Source organism: Erigeron canadensis, chromosome 9, assembly GCF_010389155.1.
Source record: "Erigeron canadensis isolate Cc75 chromosome 9, C_canadensis_v1, whole genome shotgun sequence".
Lineage (NCBI taxonomy): Eukaryota > Viridiplantae > Streptophyta > Magnoliopsida > Asterales > Asteraceae > Erigeron > Erigeron canadensis.
The window spans coordinates 26,340,919-26,362,580 of record NC_057769.1 but is presented as its reverse complement, the minus strand read 5'-3'; the positions used below and the strand labels follow the sequence as shown (position 1 = coordinate 26,362,580).

The 21,662-nt window shown below is 33.2% G+C and overlaps 3 protein-coding genes across 3 annotated transcripts; 1 reads left to right on the top strand and 2 right to left on the bottom strand.

Moving 5' to 3' along the window:
- Positions 1 to 1,706: 1,706 nt before the first annotated feature.
- Positions 1,707 to 2,825, top strand: LOC122583428 (cyclin-A1-4-like). The gene has a single exon (XM_043755831.1). It carries the CDS (start codon positions 1,707 to 1,709, stop codon positions 2,823 to 2,825), a length of 1,119 nt encoding a protein of 372 aa, XP_043611766.1.
- Positions 2,826 to 8,876: 6,051 nt separating this feature from the next.
- On the bottom strand, positions 8,877 to 9,901 carry LOC122583818 (cyclin-A1-1-like). The gene has a single exon (XM_043756197.1). It carries the CDS (start codon positions 9,854 to 9,856, stop codon positions 9,092 to 9,094), a length of 765 nt encoding a protein of 254 aa, XP_043612132.1. The 5' UTR covers positions 9,857 to 9,901; the 3' UTR covers positions 8,877 to 9,091.
- Positions 9,902 to 11,107: 1,206 nt separating this feature from the next.
- Positions 11,108 to 17,726, bottom strand: LOC122581726 (ultraviolet-B receptor UVR8). The gene is made up of 15 exons (XM_043753992.1): positions 17,322 to 17,726; positions 16,591 to 16,667; positions 16,202 to 16,280; positions 16,048 to 16,107; positions 15,642 to 15,743; positions 15,434 to 15,527; positions 14,865 to 14,907; positions 14,335 to 14,380; positions 14,201 to 14,247; positions 13,996 to 14,098; positions 13,732 to 13,786; positions 13,588 to 13,654; positions 12,576 to 12,612; positions 12,118 to 12,197; positions 11,108 to 11,642 (listed from the first exon to the last, which is right to left on the bottom strand). The coding sequence occupies exons 1-15, from the start codon at positions 17,629 to 17,631 to the stop codon at positions 11,523 to 11,525; spliced, it is 1,320 nt and encodes a 439-aa protein (XP_043609927.1). The 5' UTR covers positions 17,632 to 17,726; the 3' UTR covers positions 11,108 to 11,522.
- Positions 17,727 to 21,662: the final 3,936 nt, after the last annotated feature.

The following is a 21,662-nucleotide window of genomic DNA, read 5'->3' as shown; positions in this document are numbered from 1 at the left end:
TTAATTTCTGTCTTATAGATGCAAAATACATTATAACCTTATTTGATTCGTCATTTTCTCATTAATATAGAAGTGTTTTCTTTTTCTTTCTAAATTCTTCAACTCTCATGGCTTATATTACTTATTACTTATAATAATAGGTTATTACAAGTTCTGGTTTTAATGTGATTGTAAAAATTTAAGGTAAATCCAAAAATCTAACTAAACATATATTATATTTATCATTACTGTTTATTATAAGTTAGTTTTGATGATCGGTTTATTAACACCGCAATTTATTTAATACTTACGAATCATGTATGTGGCATATTCAAATATTTTTATGATACAACATATATAGTTACCGTATATCGTACGGGTATTAGGAGTCTATATTAATATACATACTAAAAGACAACTGACCTAACCCCAATTGACCAATCACAACTCTTAATTTAACAAAATCAAATAAATCAACATATGTCTAAATTAATTTACACTTTTTGATTTTCCATCACCAATTTACACTTTTAACCCAATTCAAAAATAATTGATATTTTATTACATAATGTATATCTAATAACAAAATATAGCAAAAAGTTAAGGAGGTTATATATTTATATCAATATTTTATTATGTATTATTTATTGTAATCAAACTAATTATAATATTATTGTTATTAGTAATTCTAATTAGACTATAATTAGGATAATCATTGTTGTTATTAGTAATTAAAATCATATTATATTTATGATACATATTCTTTTTATATATATTGAAAACCTACAAATAAAATCACAACATACAAAATTATTGAAAATTTTATGAACTAGGTGCTACTTTTATTGTTCTTAACAATCATGGCTAACGAGAATAAAATTACTTTTTTGTAAGACATCAATGAGAACTCGACTAATTATGTAATCAAAGTTAAGATATTATTTATCTGAAAAATTTGTATAAAAGAAATTTTGCTACACCATTTGAACCTTGATATGATTTATCATTCAGTATTTTACATTTAAATATCTCAATTCTTTTTTAAATATATTTTTATATTTAATGTATAAGTATTTTTTGTTTCATATACTAATTCTTATATCAATAGAATTGTAAAACCCGTGTATGTGACATGGGTCTAAAATCAGTATATATATTTACCGATAAATTAAAAACAGTTTTCAATTTAAGATTTGTGGAGAGAGAAAAAAAAAAAAAGTTAATTGAGATTTGGTTCTAATTTAAGAGAGCCTCCTAAATTAACCCACCCAAGAATCGATATATCGAGGGATGCTTGGAGTACAATTAATAATCTCAAAAACCGATATTCTATTTGGACTCTAAATAAGGAAATAGAAAAAATTTATCATTATCATGGTAAAAAGAAAAAAAAATAGAAGGTCGGTTCTCGATCACTCCTATATAAAAAGAGTTTCGGAGGAGCCAAAACCCATTGAACGAAAACCAAATAATTATATAAGAGTACAGTGCGTAACAAACCAATTCGATCAAATATTGGTAATTAAATCTCTTCCTCTCGATCTCTCTCTCTGTCTGTTGAATATCTTTTTCTAAATCTTGGTTTTTAGGTTTCTTATTTAATTCGTATATATATACGAGTATATATATATAGGATATTTAGTGGGCAAGGATATATCAATTGGCAGGTGGCCGGGGTTTTATATATTAATCTGTGTGTGAGGGGTTTGATCGATCGACATACTGAGATGGCGACTACTACTACTGCTGCTGATGATGATAAGATTGTTGATGTTCAGTTGAGTGAAACGAAGTATTTCTATGAGAATCTTAGAGCCTCTGAGGCAAAGAAAAGGCCCGCAGTTGATTTCATGGAGACGATCCAGCCGAAATACGTTAATGCAAGCAGGCGAGCAGTCCTAGTAGACTGGCTTGTTGATGTTGCTGACGGGTATAACCTGGCGCCCGAAACATTGCATCTGGCTATCAACTACCTAGATCGATACCTTTCGTGTAATCCCGTTGTTATTCAAAAATTGCAGTTGCTTGGTGTTGGTTGCATGATGATTGCTTCCAAGTATGAGGACATACGTCCGCTGCAGGTGGAAGATTACTGCTTCCTGATGGCTCACAAGTGCACCAAAGATGAGGTATTGCAAATGGAATCCTCTGTTTTGAATTTCTTCAAGTTTGAGATGACTGCGCCTACTGTCAAATCTTTCTTAGGGCTAATATTGGGTTTCCTTCCTGCTTCCGCTCAAGGCAATAAGATATATTATTTGGCAAGCTACATATCCGAGCTGTCTCTTCTAGAGTATAATATGCTATGTTATGCTCCTTCCCTCGTTGCTGCATCCGCTATTTTCTTAGCCAGATTCCTGCTTACTCCCTCACAGAAACCATGGAGTTCGTACTTGACACGTTATACTTGGTACCAGCCATCAGATTTACTAGACTGTGTCAAGGCCCTGCACGCTGCTCTTGTTTCTGATCGTGAACGCCCGAATCCTGCATTGCCCACAATCAGAAATAAGTACAGTCAACATAGCTACAAATGTGTAGCAGAGATCCCCTGTCCTGGGTCGATACCGTTGGAGAATTTCGATAACATTGTTAGCAGCTCTCTTGATGGACAGATAGAGGAACCTCCAAGTAGGGATGGGCATGTGACCATCTTGGTCCAGTCCCGGTCCCGAAAATCGTCAAAAACGAATTTCGGCACCACCGGTATTTCCCGTACAGTTCCAGTCACAAAACCGCGAAGTACCAAAAATAGATACCAGTCCCGGTCCAGAATGGGACTCAGTACCACTATTCAGGATCAGGGATTGGGATTTCTTGCTCATGCCTACCAGCAAAGTAGCTAGATATTTCAAATTTCGGTTTTATGGGGGTTGCTTTATTTCATTCTAGTTACATTTATGTTTTCAAACCAACTTAGGTTACTGTTTGAATAAATGATTAGAACCTGTTACTTACAATAAAAAGTTGTTGATTTAAGGCTCAATGGATGATCCGAAGGAGGCTTGTCTCTCTTGAACTTATTATTGGTACTCTTTACCGTCTCTGCATCTAAAGAGTTTTGTAATTAATGTTTGACCAGAAGATTTTACCTTGTTAATCCAGCAAATAAATTTGATTTTTAGGTTCTCTCAAATGTCACAGGGAGCTAGGCAACTATTTGTGTTTCGTTATGGCATTCTACTTTTTTATATGGGTGATCACTCGGGGACTCGATTCCCTCCATGAGGATGCATTACGGGTAAGGAGATCGAAAGACCTACCCCATGTACAAATGTGGTCTCAAGACGTGAAGAAATTAAAGCAGGGGAAGCTTATTATTGAAGAATATATGTATATGAAGGTTGACCCATATGTAAATCTAATTTGCTTTGAGCGATAAAGTACAGTAATAGTTTGATTTTCAACCCAATTGATTTCAGACTTGATGTTTATATTTTAAAAGTAGAGACCGAAATGTGCTTTCCCTGAAAAGATGTATATTACATAGACAGAAATACCACATAAGCATCTCAGATAGAAGTTCAAGCCCAAGGGCACTACTATACATGTAAACAAACTCTGCTCTAATTTACTATTGTACAACATCCTATATTGTGACACTTTAATAATTTATACAAAATGTTAAAGATAGTATATTTATAAACACTTTCATTTAAAATCAAACTTTCCTTTTTTTTTTAGAACAGGGATTTTTAACTTTGGGGGTCTAGACTATGTTGTTTTAACCGGGCCCGCTAGAGCACCTCATACACCAGTCCTCAACCCAATGGGAGGAAAAACCCCATTCATAGAGGGACCTCTTATATAACTCAAAATAACCGTGGGAGATTTGAACTTGGGACATAAATGTCACCAAGTGAACCCAACACCACTGGACCACTTATGAGTTATAAAATCAAACTTTCTATCTGGAAATTACCTATAATTTATTAACTATTAACTTGATAATACCTATGACTTGCCGACTACTATCTATATCTATATCTATAAACCTTTATAAAACATATTGAAATTTTTATTTTAGGAAATTCATTACTTTTGTATACCTAAAATACCCCTATTTCTTAATCATAATTTCCCTATACACCTAATCTATAATTTTATACTAATATCTAATAAAAAAAAACAACCCTCCCTTTAAATATTACATGGAGAAATTATCTAAAATAACATTAATAATTAAAATATATTACCAATCATTTATTTTTTAAAATATCTTCATTAACCTTTATATCAATTATATACACCACTTGACGCCGCCTCCACCACCAACAGTCGATCCCACCACGACCACCCCACAGCCACGACTACTGCCGCATTGCGTTGGTACCGTATTAGTACAACCAATAAGACATCAGCAATTATGTATCTCGGCACAAACATATAGAACACACTACCACGAAAAAATTCTAAGAATAGTATTGTTTTTAATAATATGGCTAAAATTAGGATGACTTGCTTTTTAGATTCTAAAAGTACGATTTTGAATTATTTTAATTTTCTTCCATACCAGTTAAATCATCCATACTCACATGCTTTTCCAGCCACTTTTTCTTAGTTTCCATTTTTCCAAATATATCTTTCATTCTTATATGTTTCGTATCAAATTAAATTATTTTGCATGAACTTCAGCGAAGGCAGAGATTGAAATTTGATTCATTAAACGAATACATCACAATGTAAGATTGCAGCTAAATAAACATGACATATTACATCATATCAAAGCTATGTTGAGAACGGGTACAATTTCGTTGATTGTGGCTAGTTTTTTGACATTGTCTACATTTACGAGGCTTTTTGGGATGATCAGTGTGCATTAATTTCATTTCTGATTCGGCTTTCACGTCTTCACACTTTCCCAGCAATAAGTTTCGTGTAATTTGCTTGAATTTACCGTTGAGGATGATCAACCCAATGATCAACGTGAGATAACGGAATGAAGTTACCACTTAAAAAAAAAGAAAAAAATTTAGTTTTATCCATTCTTTACAATTAATGGAAAATATAAATGGTAGTCCATAAAAAGGTAACTTATTTACACGAATTTCCTATTAAAGATAACCTATTTTGTTTTCGTCTATTTAAAGGATCATATTTTCAAAAAATTCCTAATAAAGGGTATCTCGTTAGTTTTTGACAGACAAAACTCGTGAAGTGCCACATCATCAGTTTGCTAACGTGACACTTGACTTTGATGTGGCATTTGACATGACCTTGACCGGTCAAAGTCAAGCGCCACGTCAGCAAAACTAATGACGTGGCATCGATGACGTGGCACTTAACGAGTTCTGTCTGTCAAAAACTAACGAGATACCCTTTATTATGAATTTTTTGAAAATATGATCCTTTAAATAGACGAAAACAAAATAGGTTACATTTAATAGGAAATTCATGTAAATAGGTTAACTTTTTATGGATGTTTCCCTTCTAATCGGGATATAAAGCGCAAATATGTGTGGAACACTTGACTCGCAAACCCCTTGGAGGCTGGTTGATATGGCTATGATGGGCTCGTGCTTACAAGTCGTAGTGCCGAGAGATTTATGTATGGCATGATGTGTTTTTTGTTTGTTGTATGGTGTTTTTGTTTCTATCGTACTTTTATATCTAGGCATGTTGTGGCTTCTTGTTTCCCCAAGACATGGGTGAGATTTCACCAAAAATACCATGAGATGAAAACCGGTGGCTCGACCCTCAATTAATGGATGAAAGTTTTTCTCGTGTCTTCGAAAAGTAATTGACACGAGTTTTTTTCACTCTTTTTGAAATCTTCGCAATCAATGTCTTGGGACGAGTCTAAAAATTATTAGTTTGTTTCATTTCTAAATTGTAATTGTACATATTTGTATCCTTTGGCAACTAGTATTTTGCTAGTTTTGCCTTCTCATATAATATACTTGTTTTTGCCGTTAAAAAAAATGGAGAATATAAATGATTTTCACTTGTTTATTCTCTTTTTCAATTTCCAAAGAACTCAAATGCTTAAGCTTCCTATCTCACAGAACTTAGAAGTTAGATATAGATTGAACAAAGTGGTGTTATTTTAATTTCTAAGTTACTCCCTGTTTCTCTTCTTCATCTTTTATCATTTATGTTTTTTTGTAAATCTAGCTACTCGCTAATTCCTTCTGAATAAAATTTTCAATTTGAATGTTAAAAAAAAAAAAAAAAAAACCATAAAATTTCCACTTTAACCAAACAAGAAAAGTTTTTTATCATTAATTTTCCTCATTTTTCATTCCATTATACCAATCACTCCATTAACTCAAATAAAAACAACTATTTTTAATTATTGAAATTTAACTATCGGTGTCCGGCTTTAAAAATCTAATAAATAGTTAAATTTGTAGGTATGTTTGACAACCAACTTAATTTTAATATATATACTATTAGAAAACTGATCTAATAACAGTTGACCAATTACCGTTCTTAATTCCCAAAATTAAGTAAATCCTGAAAATTAATTAAATCTGTACATGTTTAAATTAATTTATACTCTTTTGTGTTCATGACCAATTTACACTTTAAACAAATGTGAAGATAATTAATACTTTATTGCATAATACTTATCGAATAACAAAACATAACTAAAAATTAGAGATCTGGATTAATATGAATAAATATTTATATTATATTGTTTTTGTTATAAGACTTATCCGAGCAAACATATGTACGATGAAATGGTTATGATATATATATTATATTATAAGATCTTCTCTGTTTACATTTTAAGTTTCAACATTTACTTTTCCAAAATGCCCATATATCAATTTTATATTTTCCTAACACCCTATCTTTCTCCTCAAATCTCAACCAATCATTTTTTTTCTCTCTCTCCTCCATAAATCATTTATTCTTCCAGTTAATTCAAAATCTTTTATCTCAAAAACCATACATCGATAAATTATAAAAATTATATGGGTGTTCTAAAAATTTCATGCTCTTTCATTAGAAATGTCATTTGATATACTTTCGACAAATTTTTAAATCCGAAGGCGGAACCCGTACAGTTAAGGCATTTGACTATCACACTTTATGACTTATCACCTCCACCATCTCACCGCCGCAACGCACGAGTACTTACTCTCGTTTTTAAATAAAATGAAATTGGATATGATAAACTTTTGAGCAAATATATCTATGATAAAATGATTTTTGTGTTGCTTTTGAATCAATCGGTTATGGATTTGTTTAAGATAATGTTGTTGTGGTATTATCCATAAAAAAAAATAATCATAGCAAAATGCGATGTGAACCCACCTGTTAAGGGAAGGCGAAAGGGATAGGTTAAACGAGGTGATGAGAAGTTGAAAGGTTAAAGAGTATAGATAGGGATCAGCTAAAGTTGATCAGGGAAAGTTGGAGACACCTTGACAATTGTATTAGAATCAAAAATTAAAATTTAAAAATCATCTTTTAAGCTGAAAGTTGATCGTCCAAAGATTTAGTAAAAAAAAGTTGAGAAAACTCGAGGCCAAAGATTTAGTAAAAAAAAGTTGAGAAAAATCGAGGCCTAAGGCAAATGTAAAAGTTAGACCCTAAAATAATATTTAAGGATTGCTTATAGACCAAAAGAGTCACAATATCATAAAATAAGGTATAAGAATAAAAAACATAAGTGAAAATTGGGATTTTAATTAAGCTTGCTGACTAAAATGTAATAACATTATTATGGGTTTCTAAAATTTTAAGCCCTTTAAGATTATGGACCTATGACCCTAGGCCATTGCCCCTACTGCCTTGGCTCAAAATCGTTAACCGTATCATGGTGGGGCAACTTTCACACTTTCAGCGGTCTTGTGTACAAGTCAGTTGGATTTTTCATCCTTAATTAATTGATTTTTTTAATGAATGCAGCTATGGGCTGTGGTGGTTTAATCCTCTTTGTTCAGGTTCATTTGCTGATCTGAACCTCATCAAATTTACTATGGAACATGCTAAATGTATACTTTGTTATGTAACTGCTGGTTTGTGTCCTTGACATTCAAGAAGTGATCACAGATTACAAACTCTTAAGTCTTAATTAACATGTTATGTAACTACTGGTTTGTCTCCTTGGGTCTGCCTGTTAGATTTTAAGGTGGTGGCCGGGGCAAATGCATTTGTCTTTGAGCGTGAGAGCTAGTGTGTATGAAGTTAAAACTCTAAATTTAGTTGCTTTTCTTTTTTAGTTGTCACGAGTATTATTATGTCTTTCACCTTTTTTGATAATTTAACTTAAAGAGAGATCATGGTTTGTTGCTTTGATTATTTTTGTGTATGGTTCATGTTTTACTTGATATGTGACTTGTGAGTTACATGTATAGTATTGCCCTTGAACTTCTATCTGAGATGCTTATGCGGTTTGTGTGTATTTCTGTCAGTGTAATATCTTTTCAGTTGGTTTTGGTAATGACATTTCAGTCTCTACTTTTGATTGTTAACAAAAATCTGAACATTCTTAATCTGATGGAATGGTACGGTTTTGTAATTTGTACATATACATAGGGTTGATCTACACAGGTCACAAAAAGTGCGACACGTTTTGGTTGCTATTTGCAAGAAGTGGAAATAGAATAGGTGCTGCCTTTCAACAGTTGAGGTATAAGGACTGCAGTTTCTTTTGACATGGGATTTAGGGTGGTTTATTATCTGCAGAGTTACTTTCATGTCAATTTTATTCTTAATTAGTTTCCGTTTTTGATTGTACCCAAAAAATCATCTCTCCCAATTGCTCCAGGTATGTACCTAATGATGTAGAGAGCTTAAGAAGTAGCTGGTATGTTGTAATGTTGTATGGACGGCCATGGAGAGAAACAGATCTATCCCCGACTGATCACCTATATATGAAAGTACAATGCCATAATGAAACACAAATAGTTGCCTAGGTCCCTGCCACATTCGAGAGAAGACAATTATCAAATTTATGTTCTGGATTATTAACAAAGTAAAATCTTCTTGTTATACATTAATTACAAAGCACATTATATGCAGAGACAGTAAAGAATACCAAATAATTCAGGAAAGCATTGTAATTAGAATGAAATAAAGAAATAAATCTATACAACAGAAAGTTGACAAATCTAGCTACTTGCAGGTTCTTCTATCTGTCCATCAAGTGACAGAGCTGCTAATTAATGTTGTCGAAGTTCTCCAATGGTATCGATGCAGGACAGGTGATCTTCGCTACACATTTGTACCTATGTTCACTGTACTTATTTCTGATTGCTGGCAACTCAGAACTTGGGGATTCAAAAACAAGAGCAGTGTGCAGGGCCATCACACATTCTTGTAAATCTGATGGCTGGTACCAGGTAATATGCGTCAAATACGAACTCCATGGTTTCTGTGATGCATCATTATCAAGTAGTATAAATCTGGCTAAGAAAATAGCGGATGCAGCAACGAGGGAAGGAGCATAACATAGCATATTATACTCGAGAAGAGACAGCTCGGATATGTAGCTTGCCAAATAATATAACCTCATCGGATGATCAATGCCCATCGTCATATCCACTTGAGCCAAAAATAGGCTTAAGAAACATGTTACAGTAGGAGCATTCATCTCGAACCTGAAGAAATTCAGAACAATGGATTCCATTTGCAACACCATATCTTTGGTGAAGGTGTGATCGGTTATGTAGCAGTAATCTTCCACGTGGGGGACCTCGAAACGTGTGTCCTCATACTTGGAAGCAATCATCATACAAGTAATACCAAGCAACTGAAACGTTAGAGGGTGAATGGGATTACCTGAAAGGTATCGATCTATGTAGTTGATAGTCAGATGCAATGTTTCGGGTCCCAGCTTATACTCTACAGCAACTTCAACCAGCCAGTCTACTAGGATTGCACGCATACCCGCAGTAGTGCCTTCGGTCTGGACCGTCTCCATGAAATCAACTGCAGGCCTTTTCTTTGCCTCAGAGGCTCTAAGAAGCTCATAGAACTACATACTTTCACTCAACTGAACATCATAACTCCCCATCTCATCCATAAGTATATATCTCGATCAGCAGTACTGGATTAATTAATTGATAAGAACAAGAAACAGAATTCCTATGGATGGATCCGAATTAAATAAGAAACCTAAACACCAAGATTTAGAAAAGAAAGCGAAATATATTCGACAGAGAGAGAGAGAGAGAGGAAGAGAATTGATTATCAATGTATGACTTGGTTTGTTACGTTCGGTAACTTCTCTGATCCTCTTTTTATAGGACAGAGAGGGACCTCCTATTTAGTTACCATAATTAAAATTCTATTTCCTAATTAGTCAATTAGAGTCAAGTAGACTATATGTAAACGCGGTTATGAAATATAACTTGGACTCCAAGCATCCCTTAAAAACTACAATGGGGTGTTGTACTATATTTGGTAATATCATTGACGTTATCCATTTTTTAGTTGGACGTCTCCTTTAACCCATTCTAAAGAGATATAGGTTAAGAGTTACCCATTTCTTTTTTCTTTTTTTCCCAAAAATGTCTCTTTCAAATGATGGTTCTCAAAATGCCCTCTACACACTACAACACTAAAATACCATATAGTTTTAAAACAATTCACAGAATCTTATAATCTATATTTTTGACACTCTGTAACCAATGTATTCATCAAAAAAAGGTGGTTATAAAATTTCGTCACAGCACGTGGGTACTTAAGACTGCAGTTAAGGCGTATTTAATAGTTGTACACTTACCATAAAATTCAGGTATGAGTTTTTGATATGAAAAGTACAAACTTTTTATGCACGTTAAATGCAACCATAAGTGTTGCGTTTAACATTTTCCTAAAAGGGTTAAAAAAGTCATGTCTCCTAGTGAATAAATAACGTGTATAGTGACGTATTAATTTAAAAAATGAATTGTGATCATGAGAACAATTTTTACATGTTTCCGCCATTGTTAATATTGATCCATGCTTTGATCATTTTAGATCTTTATGCATTGTTAAACCACATACAATCTTTAAGGCAAATGTGTAATCGGTTATTTTCTATCGGCAAATAGCATTGGCACAATTGGTTCTACTACACCCTATCTATTGACAGTTTTTTGGCATGGGCATATTAAGCATCGGCTTCATTTGGCCGATTGAAGTGAACGTTAGTAGCATTGCAAACAAAAGAAAAAACATGAAGTTGTGGTTCGATTTTAATGCAAAGATGGCAGTATCTCAAATGAACAGCGATTTATAGTTACAATTCTGAATTCTTAAGGATGGTACATATTTCTTTTGACAAATACATTACATTACAATAAATACCAATATACACTTCGAATTCAAAATACATGAAGATTACATATTGACTGATCTTAGAATAAATAGGAACCTCATATACACTATGCTTTTCAGAGATTTTCCCACTATGAAATTTACATACCTTTCTTATTCACTTGAAGTTTTTGGAGTCGTATTACATGCTCGACGTCTTATTGTGTATCACTGCTATTTGTACTTGTATAGACCATCTGTTTCCTGATGGCTCATCACCAGCTCAGTTGTACATTCAAAATTTGAAGTTGAAGAAAAACAAGACATATTTCCTTCTTTATTTGCAGTCAATTGTATTCGAGTACTGCTCCGGTGTGATTAAACCCACAGGAGATCTGTAATGCTTTCACATTCTCGCCAAAGTCAACCATCGTAGGTTCAACATAATCCACATCATCTCCTAGGCCCTGCATTCACAAAAGCTGATTAGAACATAGATGTTACAAATGTATTATATTCAGGTATGCTATGTATTCTGTAATAAAGAAGGTAACAAAAAGACAAAATCATAGCAGTTCTTTGTGATTGTACGATCTTATTAGGTCAATGATTACTTGCTAGGAAAACACAATATATCCGTTTCAAGGCAAGACCAAGCTGAGAAAGTAATATCACCATTATACAATACTCTAAAGATATAACCAAGAGCCATATAGAAGAGAAAAGCTAGTATATAACAAAGTATATTTCAATCACATCTTTAAAATTGGCAATTTCGACCCATTTTACTTATAAACGGGTCAATTTGGGTTACACTATCTCTAACAGGTCAAACCAGTAAATTCAAAAACTTAACCAAAAAAGAAACAGGCCTAAAGGGGCAATAGAACAGCCGACAAACAGATGGATTATAAGATAAATGGTGGTAGATATGGAACATACCAACTGTCCACCAGAAGAATGCTCCTCTTCAAAAAAGGTGCCCATAGCACCACCCCATCCCCAAGTATAAATATTACCATCTGAATGCAAGCAGCGTTACACAAAAGGTAGAAATAAGAGAACTACATATCAAACGGAAAAGAAAACTGCATATCATTGATATATCATGCTTCTTTATCTCATTCAATTAGTTTTGAAGACTGAAAAAAAATGGCCCAATTATCTTCTACAAGAATGTCGCATTTAAGTACATATAATGCAGAGAATTAATACTTTCTCCATCTAACTTTAACAGAGCTACATCATGTGTGTAATGTGTTTCACAAAAAGCAAGTCATCTGAGTTCTGACTGGCAAAGAATACTAGAAATGTTTTTTTCCAACAGCAAGGTCTTTTGCTTAATACGAAAAAAGAAGTTTCCAAAATGGTTTCTAACATAAAGGTACTAAGCTACTTGCCAGATATAGCCGCTGTATGCTTCCAGCCACATGATACCTGCAAATCAGAAATTGTCACACTACTGCAGCACACAACACGAAACCCGAAAGGTTTTACTATAAACAATAGAGGTGGCAACTTCAACTCATTTAGTTATTACTGGGTTGATTCAGGTCATGTTTTACCAGTGTTGTAAATATCGGATTTATCAGCCGATATATCGGTTATCGGCCCTTCACCGATAAGAAAAATGACTTATCGGGCAATTTATCGTTTTGGTCAAATTTCGGTCAAACTCGGCACTTATCGGTCAATATCAGTCAAAAAAAAAAAATTGACCAATTTTTTTTCTTTTAAAAAAAATGGGTTCTTATCAAATATTAGGGTTTATTGCTTTCTTTAATTCAATTTTTTCTAGCTAATTATTAATTAATTCTTTACATTTTGAGTTAATCTTTAATAATCTTTTAATTTCTAGTTGTAAATTGTAATTACTTTCTTTACTACCGTTTTTCCCTTTTGAATATAGTCTATAAATACTTCAATTTCAAAACTTTAATTGTAAATATTTTCTTTTCTATAGTTTTATATTCTAATTATTGATGTATTGCATTACAAATTGTTTATTTGTTAGTATATATATAAATTTTAGATAAATTCCTTTACAATTTAGGGTATCCGATATATCCTATTTATCGCTTATCGATAACCGATATTTACAACCTTGTGTTTTATCACTAAAAAGTCGGACACATAAAAACCAAATTTTGTTTTTTATAAAAAAGCTTAAAATGAAACCAGTATAAAGCGTCAAACAGGTGTCTGGGAAAACGTCAGACATAGTATAATTATAATGCATAAAATCTCCCACATCATCTTTTTCAATAAACTTCACATGGCAAATCATTTGAAAGAAAATCTACAACTTTTTGACCAAAACGAAACCCATACCAGAAATGTTTTGACCCATTACACAAAACATATGCCCGCCCATTATATCATCGGCAGTAAATGACTTCATAAAAAGCAGACCTTGGAAACAGAATGCTTCAGGAATGCACCTTGAACTCTTTCTGGCACATGAACGGCATGAATATCTCTGATATGAGAAATTTAGCGGTTATCTACTGATTTAACATGACTATGAAAATCAGAGGTGCAATGCCAATCACATACCCAAGACCAAGACAACCATTTTCGTTGGAGCCCCACGTATACAGTTCTCCACCTCCTTTGCGTATAGAAGCCAATGAAGTTCAAAGTTAGAATTAGCAATAACACACATGATAAGTATGTCACACAAATTATTTGGAGTCAATAAGATACGTCTATGATCCATGTATGATCATTGATTCATGATGGCATTTTATGATTTATTAAACATTCTCATAATCCAAAGTTAATCACAATAGAAAAAGAGTAAGGAGATGCATAAATTACTTGTGATGACACACGTGTGATGAGCACCGCATGCAACTTCGTCAGAAAATGGTAGTTCTCCTATCTTAGATGGGGTTGAGATAGTACTTCCTTCTCTGGATACCTGCATTCAGTTTTTTAGTTCATGATCGGTAACCTCAGTGCAATTTTTAAAAATGGCTCTTGAATATACTCAAGATTCAATACATCTGCTAGCGACACTTACCATCTTCTTAACTTCTTTTTCCCCGAAGACGTATACAGAACCGTTTTCTGAAATTTAAAAAGTGAATGTCACAACACGGAAGCATGAATATGGAATCCAATTTATTTTAATATCTAATGGGGAAAAAACAGTACCATCAATGCATGCTGAATGCAGCAGCCCAGCAGCGACACTTTTAATCTGCTTTTATGGGAATATTAGAAGGTGGATGAGCAATCAGGAAAAGATTCCCAAGGGAGTAAAATTGATGATATTGTACTATCATGTCCAGAAACTAGATGGGCCCTTTTCCTTGAGCCATTTATTTCATAAATAAATGAGGGATATGATTTTCAAAGTACACTTTCAAGCAATATTCTGTATAAGCTTGATTATAATTTTACACTTTCCCATTAACAATGTCACATTTTATCAATATTGTGTGCTAATCAATCAATTTTTTTTATTGAAAATTGCACAATACCACACAGGTCCACATTAAATTCTAACTTTTCATTCGGATGTTATCTCTCTAAGATGTTTTGACAAAATGAGTTTAGATCAACGGCACAATGTGTACTGAATCAAGGCCCGTCCTGATCTTTAGGTTTTGAGCAAGACATTTTTTTGAGTGTAGAGAATGGGAAGTATATGATAAGGAGTGATGGAGGTTAAAGTTAATTACCTTGACCCCTTCAAGTTCTTTAATGAGCCTTGGTGTGTATTCACTGCACTAGAAGAAAACTGAAATGTTAGCTGCTTACATTAAAAAACTCTAGCATCTCAATCAACAGTTAACACAATAATGAAACTAAATACACCGAGAGTTCTGCCAACATGAAAAACGCAAGATTATATAACTTGATATGTTAGCAAAATATTTTTATTTACCTTTTTTTCCCTAAAAAGGCAAGATTATTTAATATGAGAAAACAAATATTTTTCTTAGTAGTCACTTTTGTAATGGGTCATCACTTGAGAATTTCCAAATCTCTTTATTATATAACATAAATTCTCTGCCTTCCAAAAAAAAAAAAGATAAACTTAACAGAGAAAAAAAAATGAGAGCAACATGAAAAAGAAGAGACTAGAATCGAAGGTACTAAATCCTTAAGTATATGTGATTCTCTATGCAAAGAGAACTCATCTTGTATAATAAGTACTCTATATATTAGAACTTTTTTTTCTTCTACTTTTAAATATAGCATAAAACACTTTTATTAAGATAGGGGATCTAAGATAGTCGAAATGAACCTCGTAGAACTCAAAAATCCCAATAGACTCGATTTGTGTCCGTGACCAAGTCTTCCTGATTCTCCTCCTCCCCAACTTAAGACCGCACCACTTTCTGAAAAACATGCCAACCAAATTTATAAAAAAAAAAACAAGCTTTCCACATAGAAGAAACACAAATCCACATTGTACAGTTTTTAAATTAAATATTTTACTTTACGTTTCTAACCTGTAACAGCAATTGAGTGATCAGAACCCAAAGCCGTCATCTTAATTGGGACTCCATTCAAGAAATCCACTTTACTTGGGACTGGAATCACCTTTGCTGCCTCTGCAAAGTTCAATATGTGGACTGAGCCTTTTATTCCCATTTGGCAATATAATGGACTTTAAATTGTATTACCACTACAAACAATGAACGTCAACAATACATAGAATTGAAAGAACTTGGCTTTAGAAAATGGTATCATCGAAAGGACATGAACAAATTATATATTATAGATAATCTAGCATATCATAGGAAGTATATACATATAAAAGGATTAACAGACATCTTTTATATTAATCTACTAATAACCCGGGCCTGATATAACTTAGCAACAAATCAAAGAGAGAGCAATTGAGAAATATCTTACTCTTTCCAAGCCCAAGTTGACCACTGGTATTTTTTCCCCACACATATAGTTCACCACTTTCTGCAAGTAAAAAACATGTTTTATGCAACTGATAAGAGGCCTATTTGAAGTTCAATATCTTTATGAAAGCTTAACTTAATAAGATGCTACGAACCTGTAATAGCTGACGAGTGATAATAACCAGCTGATATTTTCACAATATTACCGGGAAGTCCAGAAACTTCAACTGGATCCTGCCACGACAAGCCACTCCATGTGAATATATATTTTATACAAGTAGACTCACAGACAATGTTAGAGAAGTTGACAAAATAGAGGAAAAGCAGGTTTCCAGATATTAATGCATTTAAGAGATGCCTTCATAATGCATACTCCAAAACATTGTTTATACCATAAATTCTAGCATTTTATGATAAAGACTATTCTAACTCAAACTTCCATGATTTTGGGAGTAACAAGTTCAGTAACATGTAGTAAGACGCGACAACCAAGTAATGAAAACCAAACGGATTATAATATCACAAAAAGCATGAAATGCCGTACAATTGTGTAGCCTCTACCATCTGCCACACCCAACTGTCCACAGTCATTGAGTCCAGCAGCATACACAGTTCCAGTCTCTGTAAAACACATACTATCTCATTGAATTCATATCTGAATATACACAATACAAGAATACAACATAGATTCAAAGATTTCTCCTGGCTCATCTCTTTGATCAAACCCATCCCTTTAATCCCCAAACAATATAACCTTTGGAATTTCTCGTACTAATATGGTAGTGTTTGGTCCATGGGAATGAAAATGGAGGAACGACTTTCAATCCCAATAGAAGTGTTTGGTCGATGAGATTGGCTTAAAAAATGGGTTTCAAACCCACCAATTTAGGCATACTCCAAACCCACCAAGAGTGATGGACTCGGAAATCAATTTCAGTTTCTATTCAAAACACATATCCACAGTGATTCATAGTTATAAAACAAACGCCCCCTAAGATACATTGTCATTAAGTCTATCACAGGGCCGTGTCTGAATTTTGCAATCCTTCCTATAATTATCCAAAATTACTAAAAACTAGACCGTATAAAGACGAAATTCTATAAGTCCTAAAAAATGTTTACTTTTTTATTCCAATCAAACCACACACTACTAAACAACCAACAATGCACTTCTAACATACACTCAATATCAAATAGTACACTAAACATAATGATCCAAAATCACATAATAGGTCAAAATCATCAATAAAATGGATTAAAAAAACCAAATCAAACCTGTCAAAAACAACGTATGAGCACCGCCACACGCAATCTCACGTAAACTGCCATCCCCAAAACTCGAAACAAAAGCGGGTCTCCATTTCGATTCCAAACTGCCTAAACCCAACCTCCCATAATCACCATTACCCCATAAAGCAACAAACTTTCTATTCTTAACACACTCAATATCATCATTAACCAAGTCTTGTTCTTGACATGTCAACACCCTAATAAACCTTTTCTGACAAAACCCTATTCCTAATTTCTTGATTAGTGGAGATGATGATTTACAAATTGGACTCCTGAAACGTGTAGCAATTGACATAATGGGCTTGAAATATATTGAATTTTTGGGATCATAGCATAATTTAATTTCTGGGTTTGTTGATAGATTAAATTTTTGGGTTCAAGATGTGTGTGTGTGTCGTGGAGTGTATTGGTGCCATTGGTGTTTGCACTTTATATGTTTTGGAGGAGAGGGTGGTTTTTACTAAATTACCCTTACAAATGAGTTGTATTTTCTTTAAAGTGTAAATCAACTCCTCAGGAGATGTAAGGAAAATCCCAAATTAAACTGAATAAAGATATAACATTTAATTGAGATAAAATATTACCCATTAGCAACACTCAAATTTAGGTTTTGCATCATTAATGGACTTGTTTGAGATACTTTGTACCATTAAGCTTTTTGTTCGTTGGTGGACTTTTAACTAACTAATTAATTATACAATCCGTTAATTCAATTAATTAATTAACAAACTAACTTAATCGATATTAAAGATAACGGTTGTCGGTTTATTTATTTACTTTTATTAAACTCTCTTTAATTTATATACAAATAAGTTAATTAACTAATTTAATTAAATGCATAAATAATCATATTATTCTGTAACTTTACGGTTAAACATTATAGATGTTATATTGTAAATGACCCTATGAGCTCATAAATCCAAAGACATATAGTTGGTCGGGTATACAAAAATTTACACAATACAAACTATATTATCCGTATATTAAAAAATATCAAGAAATAAAAATTTGAAAATGGTATATCTTTTGATATTACAGAATAATAATCATATGTTCAATCTTAACTTTTTTATTATTTTTATATATAAATATAAGTATTTATACTATGTTATAAAAAAAATAACCCCAAGGATAAATGTCACTTTTACACTATCACCCAAGTTATACGAGGATAAATGTCACTCTTATACTATCCGTCATTTATCTTTTAAAATCTTTGCACATCATTTATATCAATTACCTTTACATCAATTATCTACATTATTTGACGTCGTCTCTACCACCAACAGTCATTCCTTACCACCACAATATCACCGTTACGAACACCGCTGCATTACGTGGGTATCGTGTTAGTAAATGTTTAAAGTTTAATACCTCGTGCTCATAATGTAAGGGAGTATAATTCTCAACTTTCAAAGTTGTTAATGCGCTCCTTTTTTGTAGTTTTTATTTTGTCAAGTTATTTTATATATATATATATATATATATATATACTAAAAACCTATATAAATGTACAACTAGCTACTTGATGCGTGGAATGTACAAGCTTTTAAAGCACATACTAATTTTAACTAAATTTCGTTTTAACCTCCTAAATTTTAACCAAATTTCGTTTTAACCCCCTAAAATTTCTATTTTTTAACATTTACCCCACATTAAAGTTTTCACTTTCATTTTTGTGACACTAAACATTTAGGTTCTCATGTTTTTCATCAAACAACTTTCACACAGTTATGGTTTTACTTTTAAACATTTCGTATTTGATTACTTTCATTTGTCTTTTTATACATATAACGTTTTCATTATACAATAACTTTTATTATCGTTACGTCTTACATTCATGTTGTTTTTATACATCTTGATATTCTTTTACATTATTTTTATTGTCTTGCTACACGTTTAGTTATTTTTTTTTAATTAAAATTTTCATCTTTTAATTTGTATCCCACAAAAATAGACCAAGATCCAATTTCAGGTCATTTCTTGGTGAACATGATCTGCCATAATCTCTTCGATCCATTCATTTATGTACCAGAATAAAGAGAGATTTAGTAGGAAAGTGGAAGAACTTTTTTGTATATGATAATAAAAGGGAGTGGGAAAGCTGCAGTAATCCTTTGGAAAAGCCCGTTTCTCTTTGTCTTCGAGCTTGAATTCTTCAATCCACTTATTCGTTCCTTCATATACATCCCCACAAATAGATAGAGACAAATAGGAATAACCAAACCACGTCTACAAAATGTCGGTACCATGCAACTGCTTCAAAGCCAACGTGATGCTCCTTGGTGTAACACCCCAAATATTTTAAGGTAAAAGAAATTAACCCCTTTTTATAGTTTTGACATTAAATTAATTTCCTAGTATTTTATTTTTAGATATGGGGTTAATTTAGTTGGAACTTTAGCGGATAGCGGGTAAAATACCCACAATTGGAGAGATGGGTCGTGGCATCCCCCAGGAAGTGCCAGCCATCTATTTTGGTTATGACTCTTGCTTCCACTCTTATTCTTTTCTTCCCCCATCATTTCCTTCATGCAATTCTTCTTGTTCTTTTCAAAATCAAGGCAATTCTCTCTTTAATTCAAGAATAAGAACATCCATAATAATCATCACCATCAAATAATCTTCATTCAAGAATTCAAAAGTTAGGGTTTGTGGGTTTTGTGGTGGTGGCCGAAAATTGAGAGAAAAGGGGGAAGGAATTGTGAATTGAAAACCTTAATCTATTGTCTTCCATTGTTGAGGTATTGATTTTCCCTAATTTAGTTTTCATCTTTCTTTTGAAATTAGGGTTCATGGAGTGAACCAATTTGGAGATTTTGCTAGAATATGAATTATGGTTAACTTTCCCCAATTCCTTAGATAACCTATTTGTCATTGAGTTATGTGTTGTGTTTGATTATGAAACTAATAAGTTCAAGTGAAAACTTTAGTTAATGAGAAAAAATGAATTTTACTAGTTATTGAAATATTGATGAAAATGGTAGGTTGAACTACCTAGTGTTATTGTTGAGAATGAAAGTAACTCAATGACAAATGGGTTGGGTTTTGGGTTTAGAAAAGGCTAGTGATTGAGAATGGCTAGGTTGAGCTAGTCAAGTTGTGAATATAAGCTTATGCACTTTTATGTTATGATCATAGGTTGAAGCTTGTTTGTGCATTATCGTTTTAGCATTATTGTCCTTGTTGCGGAGGAGGCGAGTATATTTGCATACCTTTATGTATATGTTGGATCAATTGACCACATCATGTTGAAATTTGTTTATCCATGTGTGGTAATTGATGCGGCATAAGCCCATGTGGGGCATTGTGATTATGAGGCCTAAGAACCTCCGGGGCCTAAGAATCCCAATAGTTGTGATTGATATGATTGTTTAGCTTATATGGATCCATGTATAGCATGTTAGTGTGCAAGGTGAGCATATAAATGTGACATGACGGTGTCATAGTTTACATGTGATAGTCCTTGTACTTTGTCCTCCTTTGTATTCGTAAATGTATGCAAGTATATTCACTAAGCCTTTGCTTATATTTTAGTTGTTTACCATTTTATAGGTAGTTCCAGAAGAAAGAACTAGTTGTTGGTTGAAGCTTGAAGTATTAGAATCAAAGATTTTGCAAGACTTGAAGGTATTAGGTCATTCATGGATGAATGACAATCTTTTGGTTTAGAGGCTTAGAAATCCCTCTCCTCATGACTCTTAGTACGATCAGTTGATGGTCATACTTTTGTTAAATTTCTGTAAAAAATCAAATGCAAAGCTTTTGGGAAGTTTGTATGGTTGCATTTTGGGCGAAAATAGTGTCAAAATGGGTAAATGACCCATTGATGGTGTTCATGAGATTTTAAACAAGTTGATGTTGCAATTATGTATAAAATGTGTCTATATTGTTGTTGGTAATCTCTGAAATGTGTTTTAAGAAGTTCATTTTGAAATTTGAAGGTTGTAAGTTTGATCAAGTGTCGAAATATGTTTAGAGTTAATGATCTGATGCCCACTGCCGCGCAGTGGGGTTGGTTTTGCCCAATGCCGCGCAGTGGGAACTCTCGGCACTTGGTTGGGTTTTCTCCCACTGCGCCGCAGTGGGAGTGTGTCTAACCCACTGCGGCGCAGTGGTTTTTTTTTTCTCGTGCAGGTTCGAGACTTCCCACTGCGGCGCAGTGGGGAGTGCTCAACCCCACTGCGGTGCAGTGGGGGTATAAAAAAATAATAAATTAAAATTTGCGTTTTTGGTTTATCGAGTTTGGTCCTTTCAGTTGGTCAGATGACCAAGATATTGGCGAATACCACATATGTTCAAGAAAAGAGTACCTATGATCACATG